At 40.1% G+C, this 12,841-nt stretch overlaps 1 protein-coding gene across 2 annotated transcripts in view; it reads right to left on the bottom strand.

Moving 5' to 3' along the window:
• The window catches only part of gnptab (N-acetylglucosamine-1-phosphate transferase subunits alpha and beta), a 37,843-nt gene that overhangs the window by 21,128 nt on the left and 3,874 nt on the right, over positions 1–12,841 (bottom strand). Inside the window, exons 4-8 of one of the 2 annotated variants that reach the window (XM_033037928.1) lie at positions 9,167–9,286; positions 8,945–8,983; positions 6,897–7,102; positions 5,525–5,589; positions 3,962–4,096 (exon numbers count right to left, since the gene is read on the bottom strand). In XM_033037928.1, the coding sequence (XP_032893819.1) occupies positions 3,962–4,096; positions 5,525–5,589; positions 6,897–7,102; positions 8,945–8,983; positions 9,167–9,286 (565 nt within the window). Of the gene's footprint in view, positions 1–3,961; positions 4,097–5,524; positions 5,590–6,896; positions 7,118–8,944; positions 8,984–9,166; positions 9,287–12,841 lie in introns of both variants that reach the window. The other variant, XM_033037927.1, reaches the window with a different exon arrangement.

Consider the following 12,841-nt stretch of genomic DNA (forward strand, 5'->3'; position numbering starts at 1 on the left):
CATGAAAAAATGGCATAAAGGGGAAAAAAAAAAAACAGCAATTAAAATTAAACACTTTAAATAAGGAACCGCTTAAGTTTGGAAAGATTCACTGCATCATCCTCAAATTCATTGGTAAACTACAAACAGAATAATTTATTGCCATGCTACTTTTAGTATGACTTTTACACGATAGTCTAAAAATATTCCTTTAGCTAAGGCGTAAAGATCTACTATGTTTGTTGAGGCTTTTCAAGGAAAGAGGTTAAGGGTAGCCAGGACAATTGAAAGATGACCCCGAGCAGTGGCTGACTGATATTCTGCCAAGCTCGATTTGAATTTCCAATATGTCATTCAACTATGTTGTTGAAATGCAGAGAACCATTTAGGAGAATACATAGATCCCGTGTCTAATTTCCAAAATCCTGAGCGGTGATCAAACAATTTCCAATTACCCTGTGACAATCTTTACATTAGAAATTAATTTAAATCACTGCTGCAGTGTCAAACAAGTTCCTGATCTTTGAAACTTGTTGTAGTTTAAATGGAGATGCTGCAGAATATTGTACTGCTGTGCTTGCCTTACATGGTGCAGTTCAATGGAAAACTCCATCTACAGTCTCGTTATATTTTTCTGAAAAGAACTGGAAAACTGTGCAGGAAACTTACACTTTATCCCGAGGAAGTGGGGAACAAAAGTCGAAGATGTTGATAAAACAAATCAATTGCCTGATACCTACAAAATACCAGTGGACAAAAATAGCATGCATTTTTATTGACATTATCTTTCTTTAATTCTGACAATTGCCAGGCTAATTTAGTAACCAAATTAAATTAAAGTCAGATATTAATTTAGAATCTATCCCACTTATGTTTAGTCAGGCAGAAGGACATTGACAAAATCTTGGCTGATCCCAATTAAGAGACAATTGGAACAATTGGCTAGCTTTAGTGTGTATCTCAAATTAAAAAATAGGAAGATTGGCCCAGTGTTATACTAGTGAGCCACTGCCTCTTTGCTTGCTCCTCACCTGTCGCTATAACTCCTCCCTCGACTCTGTCCAGGGATCCTGACAGTCCTTTCAGGTTAGGCAGGGGTTCACTTGCACCTCCTCCTACCTCATCTACAGTATCCTTTGCTTAAGATGTGGACTCATACTTCGGCGAGACCAAACGCCGACTGGGCGATCGTTTCGTAAAACACCTTCGCTCAGCCCGCCTGAACCAACCTGATCTTCCGGTTGCTGGAAACTTTAATTCTCCTTCCCATTCCTACACAGATCTTTCTGTCCTAGGTCTCCTCCATTGTCAGTGAAGCTAAACGCAAATTGAAGGAACAGCATCACGCATTTCACTTGGGCAGCTTGCAGCCCAGTAGTATGAATATTGATTTCTCTCACTTCAGATAGCCCCGGCATTCCCTCTCTCTCTCTCACTCTCTATCCCTCCCCCACCCAAGTTGCACTTGCTTCTCATTTTCACCCTACAAACAGCTTACAATGATCTGTTTCCTTTATCATCGTTACTTTTTTGCATAACTTTCATTCATTGTTCTTTATCTCTTCACATCACCGTCTATATCTCTCGTTTCCCTTATCCCTAACCAGACCGAAGAAGAGTCTTGACCCGAAATGCCACCCATTCCTTCTCTCCAGAGATGCTGCCTGACCCGCTGAGTTATTCCAGCTTTTTGTGTCTATCTTAGATTTCTAAGTGGGCTGATTCTATTTATATGGTCTATTCTAACTTTTTCCTACCTCATGGGGATCAGAGTGCATTCTACAACACTAAGAAACCAGCAATCCTTGATCGTATTTTGCTGGTTTTACCTTGCGCTATATGTTATTCCATATCATGTATCTATACATTGTAAATGGCTTGATTGTAATCATGTACAAGTGCTCCCCGATTTACGATGCTTCGACTTGCGATATTTCAACTTTACGATCAGCAAATGGCCGGCAACGGCAGCGAGCCGTACGTCACTTTCGGTCATGTGATCGTAATGTATTAAATGCGTTTTCGACTTGCGATATTTTCGGTTTACGATGGGTTTATCAGAATGTAACCCCATCCTAGGTCGAGGAGCAGCTGTATTGCCTTTCTGCTGACTGGATAGCAGCAACAAAAGATTTTCATTGTACCTCGGTACACGTGACAATAAACTAAATTAACTAATACGAATGGCCATCCAGTCCACACTCATGAGGAGGCCTAAGTGGAATCGAGCTCAAGAATGCAGATGTCATCAATGCAGATGGCTACTGTGACACAGCGTAATTTCACTAGTTGACATAGAAATGGTGGAGATAGCTGTGGATGATGATTGAATAAAAGGAGAAATATCCCATTTACTTCTGTGCCTGAAACAACCCGAAACAATCCATATCCATGTTCTCCAGATATAGTTCCTGACCCACTGAGTTACTCCAGCATTTTGTGTCTAGCAAGGAGGACATCTCTGCTCAAGGTGCTCAATAAGGTGCTTGCCTGAGTGTGGCTGAAGATATCATTCTGCTGCCACTCTCAATAAATAATCCCTCCAAAATTAATCCCTCCAAGATTAAGGTTACCATTCTGCTACCCACAATAAATTCCACAACACTAAATCCCACATGGCACAATATACTTGAAGATTAAACTAATCTTCTATTCCTACACTTCTTGTACTTAAGTATGATTTTTGTGTATAGGTACATGTGACAATAATGTACAGAAACAATGAACTGCAGATGCTGGTTTATACCATTGACACAAAGTGCTGGAGTAACTTAGAGGCCCAGGCAGCATCTCTGGAGAAAAAGTCTAGACAGAGGTCATGCTCTGAAAGGTCACCCATTCTATTTCTCCAGAGATGCTGCCTGACCTGCTGAGTTACTCCAGCACTCTGTGTTTATCTTTGACAATAAAGTACCATTGAACCCAAGGACAACTACTAACTAGATTCATTTGAAAATGCAGGTAGCACCATCTGGTGGCTGAAATTAATTAGTCGTCTCCAAAACAAGTAGTGTTGATGCAGTACTGTGGAGACAAGAGATGCAACTGGGTTGGGCCAGTTGCAGTCAGCATTCATGTGGGAATAAGAGTGTGTTTGCCAATGATGTCCCCAGAGGGCATCAGGCAGTTGAGATGTAGAAGGAGGCCACAGGTTGTCCTTGGGGAACAAAGGTGTAGAAGAGAAGCAAGTGCAGGTGACATGCTAGCTAAGTAGTCTAGTTCCACCCAAGCAATGGAGACAAGAGGTCAAAAGGACATCGTCAAAGGCTGCAGGAAGCACCGGTCAGATTAGGCCAAAAAGCCTGTTCCCATGCTTTATGATAGGCTGACTGATACAATATTACATTATTTTATACTGTGGCGGTTCCTAAAACACAATTGAAGGGAATCAGCAAGGAATTAATGGAACGAGCAAAGCTGGAAGACTACAAGGATTGAGAGGTGATGGTACAAAGTTAGTACAGTTCAGGATTGGCACAAGCAAGCATTACTCATTGCCAACGAGTAAACAAAACAAAGTGTAGTCATTATTACAATAGGTTTAATTAGTTGAACATGTAAACATTTGCATTAGTATTCAATAGAATCGTAAAATACAAACTCATAGCTCCGTTTCTAGCTACTTATAGCTGCAGATACGTTAAACTTCACCCACATGCAGACTGGTTTCACCAGAGACAAATTTTCCTTGAGTGAGCATTAAACTAGTCAGCAATTTTGTCCATTTGCAGAAGTCCTCGTTTTCTTAAGGGTATCGAGCATAATAAAGAAACAGGCAGCAGAATACAGCTGTGGCCAAAACCAGATCAGCCATAAACTTACTGTGTGACTTGAGGCCCTAAATGACCTACTTCTCCTTCTACGTCTTATGTTCTCATGGAATACTGAGCTTCAAGCAGCTAAATTCTGATTGTAATCAATGAAATAACATACATAACATTTCCCATAAATTCCCAAAGCAGTTATAAAGACAAGATCTTACTTGTTTCATCTTGCCAGTAATAACTGGCGGTAGTTTGGCTCGGATATGTTCCTCCTCTTTGCAGGATGCTGGAAAACCACTCAGGAACGCAAGATTCGGCATTAGGACCGATCCAGGAGATTCTTTATCTGTGGTCTAGCAAATAGTTTACAACCATTATTTTTGCATAGTTTCAGTAAACTCTCATTTGTCTGGTGTTCATGCATCTAGGATTCTCATGGTACTGGCAAAAACGTTTAATAAAAAATAAGCTGAAACAGTGAATTTAAATTCACGTGTTAAGCAAAATAGGTCAGTTATAGTCATACAGCCTGGAAATAGGCCCTCGGCCCAACTTGTCCATGCCTACCAACATGCCCCAACTAGTCCCACCTACCCACGCTTGGTCCATGACCCTCAATGCCAGTCCTATCCATGTACCTGTCCAATTGTCTTCTAAATGTTATGATGGTACCCGCCTCAGCATCTCTGAAGAACATGGATAGGTGACATTTTGTTCCTCAGTTTCTTGTTCTATCACATGGTGTTAAGACGATCATTAATTTATATGTTAGTAAAACAAACCTTACAGCAGATGTTAACCTCAATCCTGAAATTACTCCTGTACTGTTTTCCCATAGAGCATGGTGGGTATTTGGAGGTTGTTGAGGCAGATACTGAACAAAGATTTAAAAATACTTTTGAACAGCTACATGGATAGGAAGTGCTGAGAGGGATACGAGCCAAATACAGGCAGGTGGGACTTGTGTAGATGGAGCGTCTTGGTCAGCATGGGCAAGTTGGGCCAAAGGGCTTGTTTCCATGCTCTAAAAAGTGGCATAAATTTGCCGAAGGGTAAAGACATTGAACCGAGACAATTAATGCAAATGGTGTTGATGTATTACGAAGGCTACTGATGCATAATTTTACACACAAATTTTTCCAAGACTTCAAAGAAGACAGATGTACATTTAAATAAGAATATCCAAAATTAGCTATCATGTTATTTGCTTTGCAAAAATGGCATTTTACGTGTCTTTCTAACTTGATTAGGTTTTTTGAGGAGATGATTATGGTTAATGGGGCGGGTGGTGGATGTCTATTTCATGGATTTTAGTGAGGCATTTGATAAACTAATCTTGCGGATGGGGTTGCCTTCCTCAGTTAAACTTTAGCCATTGTGAGCATTTCATATTTTCATTTTAGTTTTATTTCCTCACAAGATCGTTGCAATGTTGAAATTACTTGGACTTTTTAACTTTCTTGATTTTGCAATAGATCGTTAAATTTCAGCTGACCAAGATTGTGAACAAATAACATCAACACTGCAAAGATAAGACCTGCAATGAAAATATAGCATGGGACCTCTGTGGTAAGCATAAAAAAAATATTCTGCAAATATCAAATTCGCTTAAATAATATTACAATTTATGACTAGATTAGAAAAATGGCCTTAATATTTATCAGTACAGATAGGCAACGAGTGCAGCTGAATCTCCAGTAGCGTTTTAGAATTGATTCATTCCATATATTTAAGCATATACATGTTTGCTCCAAGTACAACATAGGAAAATAAACACATACCAGATATCCTCTCCATGCCAATCGTTTATCATTTTGGCTTTGTTTTGTTGAAAGTGCATCATCCACTAAAAGAAGAAGTTTAAATATTATATTCCTACAGATTTACGATAATACTTTTTGATTGCATGAAGCTTTATTCACTTCAGGATAATGTAAGCATTCAATTCTGAATATGGATAAAACGATATGAATTATAGCTGGTAATAACAAAGAACTGCATATGCTTGTTTAACCAAAAAAAGACAGAGTGCTGGAGTAACTCAGCAAACCAGGCAGCATCTGGCGAAAATGGATAGGTGACATTTTAGGTTGGGACCCTCCCTCAGTCTGACGAAGGGACCCGACCCAAAATGTAATCTATGATGTCTTCCAGCGATGCTGCTTGCCGTGTTACCCCAGCACTGCGTCCTTTGTTAACTTACTGTAGTACGTCCTAAATCTGAAGTTTTATTGCTGACAGGAGATACAAGAGACTGCAGATGCTGCAAACACACAAACTGCTGGAGGAACTATGTGGGTCAGGCAGCATCCATGGAGGCAAAGAGATATCGGCATTTTAGGTCAAGACCCTGTAGCAGGAGCCAGTAAGGCCTACCCCTATGCCTCCATAGATGCTGCCTGATTCACTGAAACTTTTTAGCTTTACTACCTAACCTAAGCTTCACAGATATGACGTTAAATACCGAGTCAAACTAAATACTGTATAAACAAAAAAAAATGTTTTACATATTGTTACAGAAATGTAGTCACTGAAATAATTTAAAGCAAGATTCCACAAAAGCAATAAATGTTCAATCTCCAGCAGAACTTGCATTTGATCGAGAGGTGCAGCGGGTAGAGCTGCTGCCTCAGTGCCAGAGACCCAGGTGCTGTCTAGGTGGAGGTTGCACATTCTCCCTGTGACCACGTGTCCAGTTTCCTCCCACATCCCAATGACATACGGGTTTGTTGGTTAACTGGTTTCTGTAAATTGCCCCTAGAGTGTAGGGAGTGAATGTGAAAGTGGAATAACGTTGAACTAGTGTGAAGAGGTGATCGATTGTCCGCATGGACTCGGTGTGCAGAAGGGCCTGTGTCCAGGCTGTATTTTTCAATCAACTGTGAAATATTACGAAGAGACAACAAATACCAGTTTACCTTTTCACACAAATTTTCGCTGCTTCAACCACAATTAATTCTACAGAACGCTGAAAAGAAAAGTTCTTCCCCCATACTATCCAATACCTAACATTTAACTTTACACTAATTATTTTTTTGATTTATAGCTTACTTTACAAAGGAACATGTCATTCATTTAATCAATTCTCTAAACAATATTAACCAAAACTTTCTATTTTAGCAAAAATACAGTTTCAAGGCACTTTATATTTACCTTCTTTTTGATTATCAAACATAAGTACAGTAATATTGGACGATGGGGTTTTCAGCTTTGGTATCTGATAGAGATGCTTTACAGCACGGAAGAGAGGGAAGAGAGAAGGCAGTTCTGTGACGGTAATGTTTGCTGGTAAACTCGGATCCAAAACAATCATGGGACCCTTTACACACAGCGATAACATGCATTCTGGTTGCTTCTCACTGTAATAAATAAATCTGCATTTATTACAAATATAAACATGAAACGCACTACAGGCAGTAATAAAATCATTCACTACACTCACTGCTTTACTTTCTTCAGTCATGATACTAAATGTTTGTGGCTATCATTAGTTTTGGAGCAAGCGACTGCCATTCTATCCATTTTCCAGACTTGCATTGCTTTCCCCTCAAAAGAACCTGGATAACCCCAATCCTCCAAGTCGGAGGCACGAGAAACTGCAGTTGCTGGTGGAAAAAAACCCACAGAAAAGTCCTGCAGTAACTCAGCAGGTCAGGCAGCATCGCTGGAGAACATGAAGCGGTGATGTTTCAGGTTGGGACCCTTCTTCAGACCGTTTGTGGAGGAGGGGTGAGGGAGGGAAGAAAGCCAAGAGAGGGGACACAGTCAGTCTAAACAAGGGTCCTGACCCTAAACAACATCAACCCATGTTCTTCTTTAGTAAACTGCAGCATTCCCCACTCCAAGAGAAGAATTCTCACTTCAGACCCAGGTTCGCTAATTTATACAAAGTACACTCAAAATGTCTAGTTTAAAGTTTTCATCCTAACCAGAAAATCCAAATTTTTCTAGCTTTTACTAAACCAGGAATAAAACTTGATTGTCTAAAACCAATTGCCTTTAGTCATGGTTATGCCATTTGGAAAGTTGTAAACAAGTCATCGCATAACTCTTTTCATGACTGATATCTGCTGAATCACGTACAGGCACCTCACATTTAATGCATTTTTTAAATAACACGCTCATTAATGGCTAAGATTTAAATGCGGTGAGGTGCCAGAAGACTGGAGGGTGGCAAATGTTGTGCCTCTATTCAAAAAGGGCTGCAGGAGGAAGCCTGGGAACTATTCCTTGGAGTGCAGGAGGATGACGGGTGATCTTATAGAGGTATACAACATCATGAGAGGAATAAATCGGACAAATACACAGAGTCTTTTGACCCGAGTAGAGGAATGGAGGACCAGAGGACATAAGTTAAGGTGAGAGGGGAAAGATTTAATAGGAACCCGAGGGGTGACTTTTTTTATTTACACAAAGGGGGGTGGGTGTATGGAATGAGCTGCTGGAAGAGTTTGGTGAGGCAGGTACTATCGCAAAGTTTAAGACTCAGTTAGACAATGACAAGGATAAGGTAGGTTTGGAGAGATATGGGCCAAATGCAGGTAGGTGGGATTACCACAGATGGGGCACGTTGGGTGGTGTAGGCAAGTTGGATCGAAGGGTCTGTTTCTACACTTACTGATTCAATGACTCTGGCAGTGGTATTTTTTTAAATAACGCACTCAAATTTGTACTTGTTTAAATGTATACGTTTAGTTTACGCATTTTTGAATTACGTGCTGATTTTCAGGAACACAACCCCTGCGTAAAACACGAGGTGCCTGTATTTATACAATATTCAGAATATGGCATGATTAAATAGAACAAAAGTAAATCAATTTATATCACTCTGCCATTTGAAAATAAGGGATACATTCTTTAAAAATGTAACAAATTTTTTAATTATTTTACTTCTACCACTACAGTGAAAAAAGACATTCACAGTAATGTTATAAAAACTGCCTCCAGGAAATTTAGTGGCTTATCACAAATGTCTAGACATTTATGTATTCCGAACAAATACCATTTTCATGCCCAGCTCCAATACTCTCAATCTCAATCTCTTTGGCCGCACATCAAGACTTGTCAAAACTAGAAAGGGCAATTGTCAATAAAGTCTGCCCTCTCCAGGGTTTTGTGCAATAAAAAACAATTCATGAACCAGAATAACAAGATTCAACTCTTGAAAGGTTTTTGTAAATCAGTTTCACATATTAGTTTACCTTTTCTTTGTGGCCTCTGTGGCGTTTCCAAGACTTTCTCTAAAAGAAAAACATTTGCATTAATGGAATAAAACAAAATGAGGAACTATTAAATTTAAATCATCACTGAAATACCATGCAATTCCTGATCTGAGCAAAAATTTCAATAATGAGAAAACCGAGAAATGAAAATTGCAAGTTAATGCCTAAAGAAATGATTAAAAGGTTGAAGGAAAAACACACCTCAGTTTATTCTGGTCGTTCTTCATCTGTTCCCTTAATTCTTGTAGCTCCTTTAGTAAACCGGGATCTGTACCATTCACCCACGTATATACCACATCAATTGGCATTGGCAAACATAACCTAATTATATTAAAAAATGGTAACAAAATAGTAAATTGGTCATTTCTATTCCAGTTTACAGGTATCTACATTTATATATACAGAACAATTATTTCAATTGACCACAACTTATAGGAATAACAAGTCTGACAAGTATTTTAATATCAAACAAAAAATTCTTTAATGTACACTGAGCAAAAAACAAAGTGCTGGAGAAACTCAACAAGCTAAGTGTTCCCTTAGAAAGAAGAAAGGATAGATGTTTCAGCTCAGGACCCGCCTTTAGACTGACAGTGCCTGTCCATTCACTCCACGGATGCTGCCTGACTTGATGAGATCTCCCAGCACTGTTTTATGCTCAAGATTCCAGATCTGCAGTTTCTTGCGTCTCTATTTAATGTATAGGAGACACATACACGTACATGTGAAGGTTCAAGGTTGGCTGCGGGAGTGGTCCCAGGGCACGGAGGCTGAACGGTAACCATGTGAGGCGGGGGACTGTGCCTTCACAAGTCAATGTGCCTGGGTCAATTGGTTGGTGGAGTGGGCCACTGGAGGCCCTGCAGCAGCCTGGGGTTCGATCAAATCAGGCCAGGGGCCAGGTGCATGGAATGGATGCTGAGCAGTGAAGACATCGACCACATCATGTGGCCAGGTCAACCCAGTGCCACTGCCAGGTCAATGCCCTTTAAAGCCAAGAAAGGACTCTACAAGAATACCAGATGCGTCGGAAACATGGCGATTCTTGCATACTGTCTCAGTGTAATCTATTATTCTTACACTCTTGTACTCAAGCATGATTGTGTCTGTGCATAGTAAGATTTTGACTGAGAAGGAGTTTCATTCTACCAAGGTACACGTGACAATAAAGTACCATTGAACCAGTAGACATTATAATCAACTTTGCCAAAACATTAAACAATTGCCTCACTATTCAGCTGACTTTCACTGCTTTATCTGATTGAAAGGCCCTGCCACGGCAACCATTTTAAGCATGATATTTCAGTCAGGAGAGTTTACTGAAGCTTCAGAGACCTTGCAGTATAATGTCAAGTGTTCCTCTCCCTAACGCAGCTATGCGAAGGCTGGAGGCCCTGCAGCAGCGTGGATCTGGCACGGCTCCATAAGACCTAGCGCACTTTGGAAATGCCTCCAAATCTGGCAACTCAAAAAATGAATTTCACTGTGTTATGCACGTGACAATAAAGCACAAGGCCACTACAGAGTACAACTGACTTGCTAAATTCAGCATTAATAACCCACAAATACCTTATTTGAAATACTATTTCAACAATTCAAATTTAATAGCTATTCCTTATACTAGATATTAAGTACCAAACATAAATTATATCTAATCTAATCTAATCTAAACGTTGAGCAAGGCTCATTGTTCTCTTTCTATCACATTTGTAACCACACCCTCAAGGACACCAAATGCACTAGTGTGAAATACATTTATAGTTCCGCCATCCTTGTGATCACCAAGCCTACCATTTTATACTTTGCATACATTGAAACAAAGTTAAAGGTACCATGAATTGAAATGGGTGCTGAGTGTTAGAAAAACAACCCTTGGTCAAAAGCTGAAAGGTCCAATCTCACTCAAACGTAAAGCAAAAAAAACTTTAGACTGGCACTCGATAACGTTTCCACCGTTAAAGTCCTTCAAAGTACTGAGGTTCTGCTTTCCTTCTGCATTGAAAGCAAAAAGAATCAATGCAATTTTTGTGAAGAATAAAGGAGATCACCAGATATCCAGGCCAATATTTCTCTTTCCAATGATTACAATCTATATTAGTGATTTCCACATTTGTTTCATAGTGATTTCCTCATGCAGTGGTTTTCTTAGAGTGCTAACTGCACTTCTAGTGGCAATATATTAAGTCCATGGTTACAGACTTCCCTCAGATAACAGAACAAAAAATACAATACCACAAGATGTTCTCCTTTGTACCCAACCTAAATATATCCTACATTTTTCTAATAGCATCAATATACCTTACAGAGAAATGAAATATACAGCACAGGAACAGGCCCTTCGGCCCACAATGTCTGTGCCAAACATAATGCTTATCTGCCTGCACATGATCCATACCCCTCCATTCCCTGCATATACATGTACCCATCCAAAAGCCTCTTAAACGTCACTATCATATCTGCCTCTACTACCACCACCCCTGTCAGCATGTTCCAGGCACCCACCACTCTGCAAAAACAAAAAAAAACTTGCCTCTCACCTTTCCTTGAAACTTTGCCCCTCTCACCTTAAAGCTAGGCCCTCTAGTATACGATATATCAATCCTGGGGAAAAGGTTCTCTGTCTACCCTATCTATGCCTCTCATGGTTTTATATACTTCCGTCCCGCAACCTCCGGTGCTCCAGAGGAAACAAAACAAATCTGCCCAACCTCTCCCTGTAGCTAATACCCCCTAATCCAGGTATAATTCTGGAAGATCTCCTCTGCATCCTTTCCAAAGCCTCCACAACCTTCCTGTAATAGGGTGACCACAACTGCACGCAATACTCCAAATGTGGCCTCGACCAAGTATACTTAAAAGAAAATGATGATGAGTAATAAATTACTCCCACAAAATTTACACAGCAGTGCTTGGTTTTGAAATCACAGCTGTGCAGAGAAAACATTCTCTATTAGATCATAAGATCGTAAGCGACAGGAGTAGAATTAGGCCATTCGGCCCATCAAGTTTGCTCCACCATTCAATCATGGCTGTCGGAAAGAACTGCAGATGCTAGTTTAAATCGAAGGTAGACTCCACCAGTCAATCATGGCTGATCTATCTTTCCCTCCTAACCCCATTCTCCTGCCTTCACACCATAATCCCTGACACCTGAATGCACACAGCAGGGAGCCACACAAGTGGTCTACAAAACACTATATTTATACAGACAACAATTCAAAGTCAAAGTCAAAGTTATTTATAAAGCACATTTAAAAACAACCCACGTTGACCAAAGTGCTGTACAAACCAGAGCAGGTAGCTTAAAATCACAAAAAGAAAGAGACATACACAGGAACGCACACAGCACACAGGTACAAATAATCAGCTCCTTTAATGTAAATACATTAATTGGCTTCTTTAATGTAAATACAATTATGTTTCCAAACAAATACATCTATATACCAGATAGCACCTGAAGCTGACTTTACAATATGCTAAAAGGACAAAGTGCTGGAGTAATTCAGCAGGTAAGGCAGTATCTCTAGAGAACATGGATAAGTGGACGTTTCGGGTTGGAATCCTTCGTCAAGTTCTCCAGAGATCCTGCCTGTCCGGCTGAGTTACTCCAGCACTGTGACCATTTGTGTAAGCCACATCTGCAGTTCCTTCTTTCTACATTTGTACAAATACACCAACCAGTGGATAGCAAATCAGTAGGTAACAGTGACCAAGTGCAAACTAATAGAAACATAGAAAATAGGTGCAGGAGTAGGCCATTCGGCCCTTCGAGCCTGCACCGCCATTCAATATGATCATGGCTGATCATCCAACTCAGTATTCTGTACCTGCCTTCTCTCCATACCCCCTGATCCCTTTAGCCACAAGGGCCACATC

This window comes from Amblyraja radiata, chromosome 19, assembly GCF_010909765.2.
Source record: "Amblyraja radiata isolate CabotCenter1 chromosome 19, sAmbRad1.1.pri, whole genome shotgun sequence".
NCBI lineage: Eukaryota > Metazoa > Chordata > Chondrichthyes > Rajiformes > Rajidae > Amblyraja > Amblyraja radiata.